Consider the following 16,147-nt stretch of genomic DNA (forward strand, 5'->3'; position numbering starts at 1 on the left):
CAAAAGCTTTTAAAACAAAGTCTAAGTTCATGCAAATTACATTTCAATTCCTTTTGGTAATGACGCACTTTGGCAGAAAAGTGTCAGTTCGTATCGTCATAGATAAGACATTCATCTTCGTTTGCGACCGAAATAGAATGTTTAGTTTAATTATAACATGAATCGGTCTTTTTTGATATATACCCTCAGATTAGTGCTGTAAGTTTTTTCTGTTTGAAAACAGCGTTTAAACCAGAGCGGCGACGAGCGAAAGAAAATCCCAACAAGATCAGCACTGCAAAGATATCTTGGAAATTTTTAATGGCGTTTGTGTTCTCATAGTGACTTTTATTGCTCTTCTGTCATCAACCACTCAAGCACGTCGTTGCAACTGTTATGCAAAGTAGCTGTGATGTAACCTTTGTCAGCCAAATAATTCAAAAACGTAAAAAAAAGACAAAAAAAAAACTTGAATTATTCAGTGTGATACGCATGCTTTTTCACTCAGAAAATTTCCGGTTTGGATATGAAGACGCGTATGTGTCGGCGAGAAAACTCGCTAGTCAGAATCACTAAATTGTTGGACTAACAACGAAACAGGTTACTACACAAGCTCCTTGAATTAGGAAAAACAACATTTATTATCAGCGTAATATTTGAATTTCAATAACTGATCTTGCCCTCGGTAAGAACTGCTGATTACTCTTGGCAGTATAATGACATGCATATATGTGTGGTTTTATTTTAGTGAAAGAGTCGTCGATATTCTATGGTGCAATTTGCTTCCTACAACGGAGTTTCGTCCTATGGTGAAGTGATGGTCTCCTTGCTTAAATTCTTACGATGAGAGCCCTTGTTTTCTGTGTTATTTCGTCCATATATTTTAACGGTTACAATTCTGTTTACGGGGTTGAGACTACATCAGGTCCATCCGCTACATCAAACGAGCAGTTTACAGGTAAAGATCACCTTTTTTTTTTTTCATCTGCATTCAAATGGTATGTTTATTACACATAACTTTTTTCCTTCTAAAAATATGCTCTGAATTTTAGAGTAAGAACGAGAATATTCGAACAATAAACGGGCTCTGTTTTCATGAATATTCTAAAGGGAAGTGGTTCAAGTATTCGACCTTTCTTCGGGCTGTAACGGTCGCTTGGTATAATTTTTTCTTTTTTAAGAAACACTTTGAAACTCCCTTCGTATTCCGAAGGGGAAAAAATTGCCGTCAACATTGTTTACAAAGGGTGAGTGTGAGCAACCATTACTTCTGTGACCGGAATATGCGGTGAAAACATCAGAATCTATTGTTTATTTGCTGAGCGCTTAAATTTTCCGCAATCTTGAAATTTCGCCTGTCTCTGATGTTTTTGCCTCCGGTGTTCGTAATTAAACGCCTCCGTATTGCTGAGCAAACGCAAGGAGTTGATCTTCAACGAAACAATGCAAATTTTCAGCTTTTGTTTGAAAAGTTCCGGGATCGTAAAGACAAAAGATTGGTGGACAACAATGAAATAAAGCTGGTGACAAAAAAAACTACAAAAAGTTGAAGAAACAAGCTTAATGAACCGTAGACTTTCACATGGATGGCGCTCTATGATCGTTTTGTCTAAAGAACTTAGTAAAACCTGAAATTAGGTCAAAATTAAAAAGAAAACCGAGGTTTATAATACCGCACGCAATCCCACTTCAGTTTTTCAATTCAGATAACATTTCACAAGGAGACTACAATTATTCATTTCAAGGCGGTTTTATCGCGACGGACTTGACTGGCTGTACAATTAGGAACTTATTGAAAAAAGACAAAAACCGTGTCAACCAATAATATAACAAGGCTTGGAGAGGCTTTGTGCTTATTGCAGTCGACATGTCTCTAAACTAGTTCTAGCTGAATGTATCATAGCACAGTCTTCCAATCCCTTCCCTTTTTTCCATCGTCTTCGCTATGAAGGTACCGGGAGGTAAAATTATTTTCTGATTTAATTCATTTTAATCCTTGATACTCGTCTTCATACTCGATTTCGAATTTTCCCCACCTGCCACAGCATCATGTATGCATTTTTTAACTTTTAATTTAGTTCGTGTTTGTATCATTCAAATTAATACCGCAAGCAAAATGATCGTAAACGTGCGCAAAAACATCATTTAAAACATGTATTTACAAAGATAATTTAAAACTGTGTACTTGTAAAATTGGATCAAGAAAATTACCCTTTCAAAGTTTGTTACTAAATTTTTCCTTCGATCGCGGCTGTTTTTAATTTCATTTTATTACATATTTTTGTTAATTTTTTTTTTGTTTAAATTCATTTCGAAGAAAAGAACGAAAAGCAAGAATTTTTTTCTTTTTTTTTTTCATCTTTACGCCGTTCCGAAGTTTTTCAATACAACTAAATTGACTTGACCAGCAATATGTTTCCCACCCAACGAAAACAAGTCAAAATATTCTAAGTTCTCCTTTAATTTACATCGTCAATTTCATCCGTTTTACACATTTTATCTATCGCTATCTCTAGTTATCTTTTTCCTTGTTTGCATGCAGCGATACCTTTAGCTTAGCGACAGTCGTTCTATTTTACCTTAATCCCGTCTCTTGCGAGTACAAGTTAGAAAGCAGAAATTTCTTCGGTAACCACCCTTTGGTTAAAAACAAAATTAAAAACGGAAATTTCTTAGTGACTGCTGCTCGCAATATCCAAACGAGTATAATGAAAACATTCTTTGAAAATTATTCGAATTATAAAACCAGAACTATTCCATCTAAATTCTGAAACGCATTTTCTCCATTAACAAACTTTTCAACTTACAAAGTGTGTGACATTCTGATTTCTGAGGAAAACTTTATAAACTTAATATCCGAAATTATGTTAAAAACACTCCGGGCGTATTTGAATTTCATACCCTATATCACTCATCATGCCAATTTTTTTTCTGAAACGAACATTATCGCATACAAGATAAAAATCAATTGGAAAATGTTACCCTTTTCATTATTTAAAAGGTCAAATACGAACATCTGCGCCCAGTTTTTGCTTTATTTGTTACTTGCAAGGAAGTTGAAAAATCGAATAAACGGCGTTTCCTATTAAATGTGCATTTTATTATTGCTTTTCAGTTCCGAAACCAGCGATCATATTTTTGGGATTTCTTGGAATATGTCTCTTAGTTGTATTTATCTTGTACAAGATTCTCCACTCCGATATTTGTAAACTCGATCGTAATAAATTGGCCGGTGTAAGTCAAGCTGAATATGCAGAACTTGGACAATCAGCCGCATTAGAGGACGAATCCCTCGATGAGTCAGATAGTGTGGATTTCATTGAACGAGAGACAACTGCAAGCGATAGGAGTGATGACCACCCTATGCACAAACCTGCGCCATACGTCAAGAGCAGGAGCCTGGGTGACCTGTTTGCTGAAAAACCACGTCAGCCTCCTGCACCTCAGAGGAAGCTAACTCAGTGGGAGAGACCGTCCATAGAAGCTGTCAAAGCTGCAAGCCATTTGAATGTTCTCTCTGCTTACGGAGATACGGGCGGTGGTCAGCGCGTTCGGAGGAAGTCGCGCAAGGAATCACGTGGGGATATAACTTGCATCGCAAAAATTCAAGTTTCTGTAGCATTTGCGCAGACGGCCCAGAGATTAGAAGTGACCATCATCCGAGTGCAAGACTTCCCCGAAGCAATTTCCGTGAATAGTGCTACTTCGTCAATGTCAATCCATCTGACCCTGATGCCGTCGAAGCGATATCGATTCAAAACGAAGACGAAGTCGACCTCCGATGTTACTATTAACGAGACATTTGTCATGCGCGGCGTAAGTGCCAACGAATTAATGGACAGCAGTCTACGATTTCGAATCTACGCACAGGGTTCGATGAAGACAGGAAGGCTTCTGGGAGAAACACAAACCCACGTGACAGATTTTGATTTGGATGATATGGTTTCAACTATGTGGATTATGGTTCCACCGGCTGAGGAACATAAAAAATCGTCTTCTAAACAAAGAAAGTAATACATTGACGTCACATTGGATAAATTATTGCGCGTAAGTGTTTTATTTGATAAGTCCTTCAGCCGTTACCTTTAAGTTTTAACCAGCAGCAGGTTTTTAGAGCATGAGGCGAGAACCACTTTAAATGCCAAACAAGAGAGACTCCAGGTCACACTGAGCAGAGAACAACTTAGGCCCTCTTAGAGCAGTAGAAGTCGGGAAGACGGGGATGCAATTTTATTTCAAAACATGATTGAAGTCTGTTTTCACTTTACAAAAGGACACATACTGAGTTCTTAAACATCCTTTTCCTGCCAGTCGTAACCTTAAGTTTGCGTCACCCTTTCTGAGGAACCAGAAATCGGCCCCTTGTTTCTTCAGTGACGTCAAAAATTAATTGCTCATCGTAGTCCAACAGCTCAGTTTTATCGTTGTAAAGGTAGAAAGAAACGTAAATGTGACACTAGTTGATGAGTCATTTGAGGCAAATTTTTGGGTTTACCTTTGAATTACGCAAAATGCGGTGAATTTGGATAGCACTTAATGGTTTTCACCGTGCTTAAGACGGAAAAAAAGTCTAACATTTTTAGGTGTCAATGTCGTCACCATTGCTTTTAATGTAACCCTAAAGAAAGGTCGCCTTCAAAAAGGGGGTTATATTCTATTGAGCGTACGGAAAGGCTGTCCCAAGCTTTGTTTACGATCGAGAAGGGTCATCCTACCAGTTTAAGTTATACTTATATATCTGCAGACGAGGTTAACCCTACCTGGGTGGGACCAAGCTTAGCGACCTTTGTTCACAACAAAAAAGCGCGCGTTCTCCATTTCACTTTTCAAAATTCTAACGAAATTACACTCTGAAACGATCGCGCGGTCGGTAAACACTCGTGATTGAAAAAAACTCAGGGATATATCATTAATGACGATAAACTCATTCCCCTCCGTAATGTTTCTGTATGTGAAATGAACGGTGTACCTATACTAGCTAAAGAGTGTACTAATCACCTGTCCCCTCGAATAGGAGGCTTTACTGAAAAATTTAGTTCAAGCCGAGAAGACCTTCTGAACAACCCAGTAGTTGTTATTTAGAATTTGTATTATCATCAACATCACTGATTTATTATAATTAATTTATTTGGCATAATTTTTGAAAGCACAATTTTTTTAAAAAAAAGTGCGCCATAAATTCTAGGGATGTTATGATTCATCTTCAATTCAGAGATCAACTTATTTGTTCATGTCATTTTTGAAATCCCACTATTAAGACATCAGCTTCTATGAAGCTTTACGTTGCACTTGTTTTTCTTCTTTCGTGATATCTCCCCTTCTAAGGGTTTCCCAAACATTTGTTCTTTTGATCCCGAAAATGATGACCTTAAACTTCAGAAACGAACAGGAAAATACTCCATTTCCTCCCACATGTTAAAAGTGTGTAAGAGTACATACCATATTTTAGTTTACACTCTTATTTCAAGAAAAGATATGATTATTTTTATATATTTAAGATATAGAACATTATTATTTTCGATAGCTGGAATTCCACTAACTTGTAACAACTTAAGAAAATTAGTACGTCGGCATTCTTATTTGACATCTGATTGTAAGTGATGCATTAAAAAATCACGTTACCCTTTCACTTCCAAGATCTCCTTAGTAATTCTCCCTATTGTCTGCTATACAATTTTTTAGAGGTTAGTTCAGAGAGTTTAGAATGGTAATTGAATTGAGTGGAGTACAATTTGGGCTGAAATCATACGCGTGACTTCAAAATCGAACGGGCGCGCAGTGCGAGTTCGATTTTGAAATCACAAGTATGATTTCAGACCAAAATTGCACGACACGAGGTTCAATTGCCACTTTATTACATCCATTTTGAAATCGCCCAAATACAGGACTTGGTCAATTCAAATATTTTATTGATGCAGTACTGATCCGGCTTTTTAAATAAAAAGCGGAACCGGAAATGCTTATGCATCTTATTTTGTATGCAAAACAAAGACTTTCATGTCATGTGTCAAAAACTCAGTCAAGTGTAAAATGATGCGATTTAGAGCAAAAAAAAAAAATCACACCAATTAGAGCCAATCAGATTACAGGGATCACCAGTGATTTCAAAATGGATGTAATAAGGTATTGAATCAACCAGTTATCTCTTAATTGATATTTTTCTTTATTCTCATCACTTGTCTGCTGGATGTTGCATCGTTGTTGTTGGGAGAAATTGTCGCTCAAAGGAGTTAATGGGTTTACACATGCCTATGACTTGCAGTAGTTACTGTATCATTTTAAAATAACTGTGCAGTGGCAGAGGAAAGTAATTATTTCCTCATTGAAAAAATTTGCTGTTCATGCATCGAAGAATAAAAGAAAGGTTATTCCTGAGAGAGCGTTGTTTGATAACTCATCTCTTCCCTGTACAATGTTCTACGTCGTAAAATCTCTCAGTTCCTGCGCGCGCTCGGATTCGTCAATATAAGGTTGCTCGTTCTTAAACTAGGTGTGCGACAAAAGCAAATTACCGACATGGTAACTGTGTAATAATTCAGCAATGGTAATTCTGATAATTAAACAATGTAATTATAACCTTTCCTATAAGAAATTTAATTCAGAAAGTCTTTTCTGCTGATTGCATACTTGATTTACCCAAAATTCCGGAGAGTTTAAACAAAGTCATGTGTCAAGCACGGGACTTGGTCCCAGACTCGCGTGCCGAGTTCGTGCCTTAATCAGGCGATGGCATACATTTAAGTCTCTCAAAAGCAGCTTTCTCCAACGATTCTCTGTGATCGGGATGAGCGATCTTAATCAGTTCATAAGCTCTTTGCCGAAGATTCTTTCCAAACAAGTAAGCGATTCCATATTCAGTCACAATGTAATGCACATGCGCACGAGTTGTCACAACGCCTCCACCTGTAAGAAATGGAAAGAATTTGGTAACTGTAATAACTGACTGAACAATTATGAAATTAAATAAATAATACTGTAATAACTAAACAAGCGATGAAATTTGCCTTCACTCTTAGATGGTCCGGATGAAAAATTTGACTCAAACGGAAACTTTAGAAAACACTGACACAACTTCCTTATGCAATTTTGGCGAAACAATTAAAGCCTTCAGGCACACATGCCCAAGGCTGCAATGAGCTGTTTCTGTTGCAGCGCTCAAGAAGCACAATTCAAAAAGTCCGTTTTTGTAATGTGAAAGGAAACTCTTGTTGTGTTATCAAAGCTTAAACGCTATCTTCCAAACCATTTGACGTTTAAGATCAAGGAGGTTTAGTGAAAACCCCTCCTAATTCAAATTGCTCAAACAAAATATCAAACGTCTCGTCCATCACGCCAAGTTCGCGCTTATCGCAGCAGGTCAAAATAACTAAGAAAATACGGTACAGTCTATTAGTCATCCTGCACACCTTCGACTTACCTTCTTTCAAGAAAGGAACAATCTTTGACTCTCCTTTCTTGGTAACGGAATTCAGTGCTAGGATTGGTTTACCACTTCCATCAAGCGCTAACGCTGATCCGCGTAAAAAGTCTATTTGGCCTCCAACACCTGAAAAGAAGTTTAATACTGTAAGGTTACTCAAAAACGCAGAACGGTATTGTACGTAAACTAAGCTTACAAGGTTTTTCTTTTTCTTTTTTTTTTTTTTTTTTTTTATCACCATTACTTTAACAATGCACAAGATGCAATATACCTGTCTTCAAATCACTCATCCACTACCAAACAGCAAACAAAAAGACAAAGAAAACAACATATTACTGTACAATAGGAGGTAGGAAGTCACGAAGATCTCGCCCCCCCCCCCCCCACCTCTTCACATATTTTATGTAGATTACCTGAATACATTCGTGTTCCTATAGAGTCTGAAACAATTTGCCCAGTGAGATCCACCTCAATACACGAGTTAATAGCTGTCACTTTAGGATTCTGAGCAATCACTGACACCAAGTTAACAAATCCAACATCCAACATCACTTCAAAGGAAAAAATAACACATAATCAAAAGGAGGGAATAGAAAATTTGGCATTAACTATTATGATAAGAAAGTGGAGAAAACGTTTGATTAGTGAAATAAACTTTTTTCATGTGGAATAAACCGTATATCGGTATATTGAGCTACTCACAATTAGGATATTGAAAAATGCATAGAACTTTCCAAATCACCGATCTAATTGAAGGGGTGTATGAAAAAAGTTAAGCCCCCAATTAGTTCTATTGATTTGCCTTTCAAAGTTTCCTGTATTCCCAAATGAAACACAAGGAGAAGTTAATGTTGTATCAAAAGCTAAGCCATTACGGACTTGATCCGATTACAAAGTACAAGTTTGACAAAAAGCCATCCTTCTCCATTTTGCAAATAACCACATGTTATTGGCTACCAGAAGATTATGAGGCTAGGGATTTAAAGAAGTATCTACACCATCACTTGAACTTCTCAACACTTCAAAATCCAACAATTATTTAATCACCAACTCACCTACAAAAGGGTTATTGTCGATGAATTCAAACACTTTCTCTGTTCCGATCACAAAACTTCCCACACATCGACCAGGTAACACTTTCTTAAAAGCGTTTGTGATGGCTCCCCTCTCAGTCAGAGCTACCACACCATCACTGAACATCTCTGAATGGATGCCAAGATCTTTATGATCCATCAATCGACTCAAGCAGGCATCTGGTATAGAACCAATTCCTGTAGGGTTGTCAAAGAGAAAAAATAACAAAATTCTACAAGTTACTCCTTCAGTCTGTAAACTAACTCCCATGAGTGACCATGCAAAATTTCTCCTTACACTGAAGTCAGTATCTGAACAACTACACACCCACCCCACCCCTAATCCAACAATAACCCTCATAACTTGTTATCATTTGACTGCTGTTGTGTTAGGGGAGGGGTGAGTGGGTTCTCTGTTGCTCCAAAAACTGACATTGATACACAATATCTGTATGTTATCATCAAGCAGACAAGAGATGAGAGTAAAGAATAATATTTATTACAGCCATTTTGAAATCACTGGTGGATCCTGTAATCTGATTGGCTCTAAATGGTGAGATTTATTCACGAATCACACCATTTTTTGTTCTAAATAGCATCATTTTACGCTTGACTGAAATTTTGACACATGACATCAAAGTCTTTCTATTTTGCATACAAAATAAGATGTAACAGCATTTCCGGCTCCGCTTTTTATTTAAAAACCGGCGCAGTACTGCATCAGTAAAATATTTGAATTGACCAAGTCCTGTATTTGGGCAATTTAAAAATGAATGTAATAAAGTGGTAATTGAACCTCGTGTTGTGCAATTTTGGTCTGAAATCATACTTGTGATTTCAAATCGAACTCACGCTGTGCACTCGTTCGATTTTGAAATCACACGTACGATTTCAGCCCTAACTGCACTCCACTCAGTTCAATTGATTACCATTATAAATCATTGGATTATTAGTTGATCTAATACCAAATTCTCTGAACTAACACCAATGGCAACTAAGAAAGAGAATAACCAATGAGATTTTGGGAATGATAGGGTTCAATTGCAAAGAAGGTGGATTTTCAAGCCCTTACATTTGTGATTAGTTTAAATTGTATTTTCTGGCTACAGGTACAGGTACAAGTAGGGAATGTTAGTCACAGTAACTTAGCATTTTCTCCACTAACCCATTTGAAGAGTGGCACCATCCTCCACAAGATTATCAGCAATTATCTGACCAATTTTGGCTTCCTCTGGAGACTCAGGATTGATCTTCAGTTCTGGGAGATTAAACTCTGAGACACACAGCACATCGAGATGGGATTGGTGGATTCCTCCTGGTCCATGAGTGCGAGGACAGCGAGGGTTCACAAGTCCTGCAAAATATGAATAAAAATAATTAATATCAAACAAAACTACAAAAATTTATAATGTGCATTCAACAGCCTAGATTTAATGTCACCATCATATAAAATAATTATCTTTTAGCAAACTAGGAGTTTTATCAATCTAAATCTATGAAAAATGTCACATTTTCATTTCCTTAACTGTTTCTTGCAATGCTCAAATTCAATTCTGCAATAACCCCTAAAATGCCTATATAATAATAAAAACCAATTTGTTTTGGTGTGTATCCCCACATTCAGAGATATTGCACCACAAAATTCAGCAGTTGATAAATCAAAAGAATAAATAAATAACTTAAAAGTATAATTACATTTATAAACCTTATGACTAATATAAGTGAGTGCAAAATAAAAATATAACATTCATACCTATAATATATTTAGCATTCTGAATGGCAGCTCTTGTACAATCTACACTTGGACCAAGTGTACAAAATCCATGTTTGTCTGGTGGGCTTACTTGTATCAGAGCCACATCTAAGTCAATTATCTTCCGTTGGAAAAGCAGTGGAATCTCGCTCAGGAAGATAGGTGTAAAGTCTGCACGTCCTTCATTGACAGCTTTGCGACAGTTTGCTCCAATAAATAAGGAGTTGCTTCTGAAAATTCCTGGGATCATTTGAGAAAGAAGACATGTGTTTTATAAAAAATGATTACAAGTGATTGTTCATAATAGTTTAAACTTCTCTTCTGAATTGTGAGTCTAGCAAAGACGACTTGCTCTTTTCAAACCACTGTATTAAGCAGTTGATGCTTCCCTGTAATTGGTTAGTTTTGAACACAGTGAAGCACAAAACATTATAAGGGGGAAAATTTGTTCCAGTCAACCTCATTACCCAAAGACTAGGAGTAACCAGTCAAAACTTCATCACATGTATCACAAGTGGCTCCATCCTGTGGGAAACTGCACTTTAAAACTACAAAATTTTTTGTAGACATACCAAAATTACGGAATCCTTGTGTGGAAAACAGAAATATGCTGCTAACAAACTGCTTTTTGCTATGTAAATTTAACCATTCCGCACACATCAATGACTTAATACCATGACACTACCATCAAGGGAGTGTCACAGTACTTGTACTTGTCCTAGAGTCCAGAAGACAAACTCACCATCATATTCAGGCTTTACCACTTCTCCTGATCCCTCTGTGTGGATATGAATCAATTCAACATTCTTTAAGCCAGCTTCTATTCCTCTCTTAGCCACTGCATCAAGGAGTGGCAGAGGGGTAGCTGCCCCTCCATGCACAAACACCTTCATTCCTATTACAAAAAAAAAAAAAACAAAACAATCAGAACTTGAACAAGTCCTGAAAGAGGTCAACAAGACTATACATCAAGCTTTCTCTTCACTGTGCAGAGATTAGAAGAAAATCAGTTGTTATCCATATCCTTTCATTGCTCCACCCGAGGAAGTGGACAGACATAGAGGATATTGCAGCTCACTCGTGAGATACTTTCAGCACGAGAAGATAAAATTCGTATCCCCAAGCGGCCATGTAATGTTCTGTTTATTATATAGATACTGATGAAATTTCCACATAAAACACAACTTTTTTTATTCATTTTCGAAACAGCAATTGGGTAATTATGTTGGTAACCATGGCCACACCAATATTCTCACACGTGAAAGATAAAAATAGTATCTTCACTGCGCGCGGTGAAGATATGATTTTTTAGTAAAAGGAGAAATCCTGGTATTTCATCAGTAACTATACAATAAATTTAATTATTCTGAAAGGGGAAGACAGTCTGTGGCATATTTCGTAGCAATTGCTTCGCATGAAATCTTAACCCAAATTCTTCAACGTCCCATAAGAATTGATTTCGCGCAATTTCTCCTGCGAACACTTCAAAAAATTAAACAAGCTTCAGACAGTAGCTTTACATACGTGCGTGCTGATGTCGAAACTACGTTACTTAATTGGCTTCGTTAGGATTTTTTTCTTTTACCTTGCAAAATTTTCGATCTTGTGGATGGAATAAAGTTCAAGCTCACCTGATTCGATCACTTCTACAGCTTCTTCGGCAGATTTCCATGCTGGCGTTTTCCCTGGCAAAGGATGAAATGGTTCTGCAGAATATGTGTAGAAGTTACGATGACCTACGTTGTAACGAAAATAAGACAGTGTAACTAATGGGCTAAGAGATGTCCTTCTATAGCTTGAATTTCCCCGCCAAATACATCGCCACTGACAGCTTTGTTTACCGTATTCTTTGCGGATTTCGCTGCTTACAAAATAACTAACGGCCCTTGATTGCTGGAAGATCGAAAAGGGAGACGGCCGAAATAACTTTGGAAGCTGTGACGATAAGAACGCCATGTTTTCCTTCAAATAAATAGCTAAAACATGACCTTACTGTCCACAATCCCCGCTTATGAGAAAAAAATTTACTTTCAGTGACGACTTGCACGTTTCACAGAAGAAGCGGCTACCAAGCTCTCGATTACATGCACACGCGCATGAAGTTCGGGTCTCGGGGACATTCTTTGTCCCTGACTGTTATTTCACAATAAACAACAAGGGGTTTGGAACGAATCGAGTGTGTTGACATCTTGCACGGAGCAAGTAATCTTCTCTCTCTTTTTTTTTTTTTTTAATACGATAGGCCGCGGCCCGAAAGCACTACATATCAATTAAATTTTTAAAAGTGTCGAAAGAGAATCTCACAATGCAACCTCCAACTCAGAAAAAAAAGACCCCACAAATTACTCGAGTGTGACAAAATCCGTACATCCTCAGCTGAACGAACAAAAAAATGCTATTGCAAGTTATAGCCATGCAATAAACAATCAACACGCGCGAAAAGCACCATTCCCTTGTGCGTTGTAGACTACTTAAACAATAGAGTGTTAATTTCTGTTGAGGAACTATCGGCTGATAGTTGCCCCCACGGAAATTTGATGTTCTTAAAACAAATATGCTAGTTTTAAGAACTTCAGATTTCCAAGGGGCAACTATCAGACCGGTAGTTCCGAGACATAAACACTCTATTGTTTTTATTGTTCACCACTAAATTTTCTTTCGCTCCTACAGCTTGTCACAAATGTCAATAATTCGCAACCGTACATTGGCTAAATAATACGTTATACCTGTCAGAATTGAGAAGTCACTGTTTTTCCGATCTGCCTAACTTCGCGGCCGTCAAACTATTCAAAACTTTTCACGGATGAGTACTATCAATCCAGGTATTTTCCGCGGACGGGCACTATCCATCTGGGTATTTTCCACGGGCGGGCACTATAGGCTGATAGTGGATCTCCACGGATGAACACTATCGCGTCACGTGATCGATTTAAACCAATAAAAACCGGGGAAAATTTAGTGGTGAACTATAACAAATGATATTTCTCCAATGTCCAAGCAGCCGACGAGATAAAACTACGGGTCAAGAGTTTAAAACCAAACCCAACCAAACAGTTTAATGATACATTACAATATTACAAAAAGCAAAGGCTAGTCGAGGCGGGCAGTGTTTAATAATAATAGTAATAATAATAATAATTTAATATTTATATCGCGCAAATTAACATGTGGATATGATCAAATGCGCATCACAACACTTTTCGGGGGACTTTGGCCGGACTGCATCAGCAGTTTACAAACAATCAAAGGAAACTTATTTGAAGATGCCCCCTCTCCTCAATTCCCAGTAAACAGGCCAGACAACATCACAGTAATCTCGCGAGTGGGTTCTTTAACGTCCCCTGCCTAACCAAATTAACTAATTACTAGGTCCAGGAGACGGGACCTACGGTTTATTCGTCCTTATCCGAGAAGACTAGAATGTCTATACATTTCTTGATATTATATAGAAAGGTAGCGCATTCTCCTCAGTTATTTTAAAACTTTGAGTGTTGGTCCGGCCGGGGTTCGAACCATCGACCTCGACCTCCCGCACTCCAGTCCAGCGCTCTAACCAATTGAGCTAACCGGGAGGCAGTTTTATAATACGTATATTATAAAATATAAAATAAAAAGATTTACAGAGCAAGAGATTAAAGATTCTAGACAAATTACAACTACAATGATACATTTAAGATACGGCAAGAAAACAGAACAAGCTGGGGTCCAGTATAGTTGTGCTATTAAAGTAGAAAGTAGAAAAATCAATATAATCGTCATATTTTTCGAGTCTCTGGAGGAGGAAATCATGAGTTTTACTCTTAAAATTGTATTTTGATAGCTGGCGCAGTTCACAAGACAAGCTATTCCAGATTCTAACACCATTTCTTGAAAATGTCTTTTTTTGTATATCTTATCTTGAACTTTCAACAAAATAGTCGCCTCTTGAAGATGATCTTGTCTTATGGGGATGAATATCGGATAAGTGAATAAGTTAGATATGTTAGAAGGTGACAAGTTATTGGATATGCCATGCATCATAATGGCAACTGATTTAAAGTAAAGCATATCCAAAGGAAGAAAACGAGAAGAAACAAAAAACGGGATTGCATGAGCTCTGTAGTCACCAAAGTACATTAAGCGAAGAAAGGCTGATAGTTTCGAAAGAAACTGTTTGGGGCTGCGTCGGTGGGGGTAACGAAATAATTTGGATATATCAACAAAATTGAAATGGTAAATTGGCCACCGTAACGACAGCTGACGTTTCGAGCGTTAGCCCCTCGTCGGAGCGAAAGGGCTAACGCTCGAAACGTCAGCTTTTGTAATCGTTACGGTGGCCAATTTACCATTTCAACTTTGTTGATATATCCAAATTATTACATTGAGCGAAGGGTTCGTTTTTGAAGGGTTAGAATTTTATCTCTATGAATTTTTGCAGCTTGACCCCACGCGACTATACCATACAACAAATAGGGTTGGATAAGTGACGTGTAAATGTGGTTTAGAGTATTAAGGGGTACAAAGTGTCTTAATCTAGAGAGAAGGCCGATTATTTTACTTATTTTGGATGCAATATGAGCAATATGGTGACCCCATGAAAGAGTTTCATCAATAAGCACTCCTAAGTATTTAATAAATTCCATACGTTCTAGAGAAATATAACTGTTAGTATGATGGTCAAAGATTCTCAAATTTATTTGGTGATTCAGTTTTTTCTGTCTAGGCCGAAAAATAACGAGGTTAGATTTTTTTATATTCAGTGATAACTTGTTAGCGATTAACCAATCGTAGATGTTACAGAGTTCCGCATTAACTATGGTTTCGAGTAACGTAAGATCTTTTTTATCAGCATATAAGAGATTAGTATCATCTGCGAATAAGTAAAATTTAAATCGATTAGAGCTATTAGATATATCGTTTAAATAAATGAGGAAAAGTAGGGGTCCTAACACCGACCCCTGTGAAACTCCTGATAAGATTACTTCCTTCTTGGATATATTTTTAACACCAATTTGTGTTATAACATAACCAAACTAAAGTGCGCGCTCTGATTGGTCAATTTAGCGTCCCCCATTTGCCCATGGGTGTACGCTGCTGACGTGAGCAAATGCAAAAACTATTTTTCCGCGCGCGCTTGTTTTTCCTGGTCGCGTAAGATTTGTTAAATAAAAGGGTACTCTTTAGCTACAATGTATCAATGTTATGTTATAAAACAAATGGTAAACACCACAGCGTACACTATTGAGTTATGGATGCACTTGGGAGGTTTGCTAAGCACTCAAGAAGCTAGAGTCGCTCTCGGCTATCGCCTCGAGCGACTCTTACGCTTCTTTCGTGCTTAGCAACCTCCCGCGTGCATCCATAACTCAATAGTTTACGCTGTGGTGTTTACCATTTGTTAATTGTTTGTTGCCGACCTACTGGGTAAGAAGCAAACCACTTGTTCACTATTCCACGTATTCTATAATAATTGAGCTTTTGCAATAATATTGAATGGTCGACCGTGTCGAAGGCATTCCTCAAGTCAATGAATATACCACACGAATACATCTTTTTGTCCATGTTATTTTCAATTTGACTGATTATGTTTAATTTCAAACCAATTTTTTTTTAATATTTGTTGTATCTGTGTGGCATACACTAAAAAAATTATTACCTCAAGAACGGTGGGGGATATTTTCCGAGCCACTAATGACTGTTGAAATATTCAGCTTTATTTTCCTATCATGCATAATTTGTTTAAAGTAGAAAAACTGTTCTCGTCTTTGAATCTTCGACAGCAACGCAAGTCTAACTTTGTTAGTAATGCATGTTGGAATGAAATTTTGATGAACAAAAACATGTTAGAAAAAATCAATCCATTATTTATGTCCATAACTTACAGATTTTTTTTAAACTGACTTTAGAAAAGTGCAAAACATCCGTTTGTTGTGTCTTACATTA

At 37.3% G+C, this 16,147-nt stretch overlaps 2 protein-coding genes across 4 annotated transcripts; one reads left to right on the forward strand and one right to left on the reverse strand.

Annotated features, from left to right (window-relative positions):
- Nucleotides 1–422: 422 nt before the first annotated feature.
- Nucleotides 423–6,356, forward strand: LOC111344408 (uncharacterized). 2 transcript variants are annotated; one of them, XM_022951632.2, is made up of 3 exons: nt 423–579; nt 728–937; nt 3,095–6,356. In XM_022951632.2, the coding sequence occupies exons 2-3, from the start codon at nt 823–825 to the stop codon at nt 3,991–3,993; spliced, it is 1,014 nt and encodes a 337-aa protein (XP_022807367.1). In that variant the 5' UTR covers nt 423–579; nt 728–822; the 3' UTR covers nt 3,994–6,356. The 2 variants fall into 2 exon arrangements, with proteins under 2 accessions (XP_022807367.1, XP_088619332.1); XM_088763206.1 differs by having other exon boundaries at nt 499–628.
- LOC111344409 (succinyl-CoA:acetate/propanoyl-CoA:succinate CoA transferase) lies at nt 6,119–12,271 on the reverse strand. 2 transcript variants are annotated; one of them, XM_022951634.2, is made up of 9 exons: nt 12,067–12,270; nt 11,857–11,961; nt 10,968–11,120; nt 10,226–10,465; nt 9,638–9,826; nt 8,455–8,670; nt 7,813–7,950; nt 7,397–7,525; nt 6,119–6,882 (listed from the first exon to the last, which is right to left on the reverse strand). In XM_022951634.2, exons 1-9 carry the CDS (start codon nt 12,179–12,181, stop codon nt 6,695–6,697), a joined length of 1,473 nt encoding a protein of 490 aa, XP_022807369.1. In that variant the 5' UTR covers nt 12,182–12,270; the 3' UTR covers nt 6,119–6,694. The 2 variants fall into 2 exon arrangements, with proteins under 2 accessions (XP_022807369.1, XP_022807368.1); XM_022951633.2 differs by having other exon boundaries at nt 11,857–12,271.
- Nucleotides 12,272–16,147: the final 3,876 nt, after the last annotated feature.

This window comes from Stylophora pistillata, chromosome 6, assembly GCF_964205215.1.
Source record: "Stylophora pistillata chromosome 6, jaStyPist1.2, whole genome shotgun sequence".
NCBI classification, from domain to species: Eukaryota; Metazoa; Cnidaria; class Anthozoa; order Scleractinia; family Pocilloporidae; genus Stylophora; species Stylophora pistillata.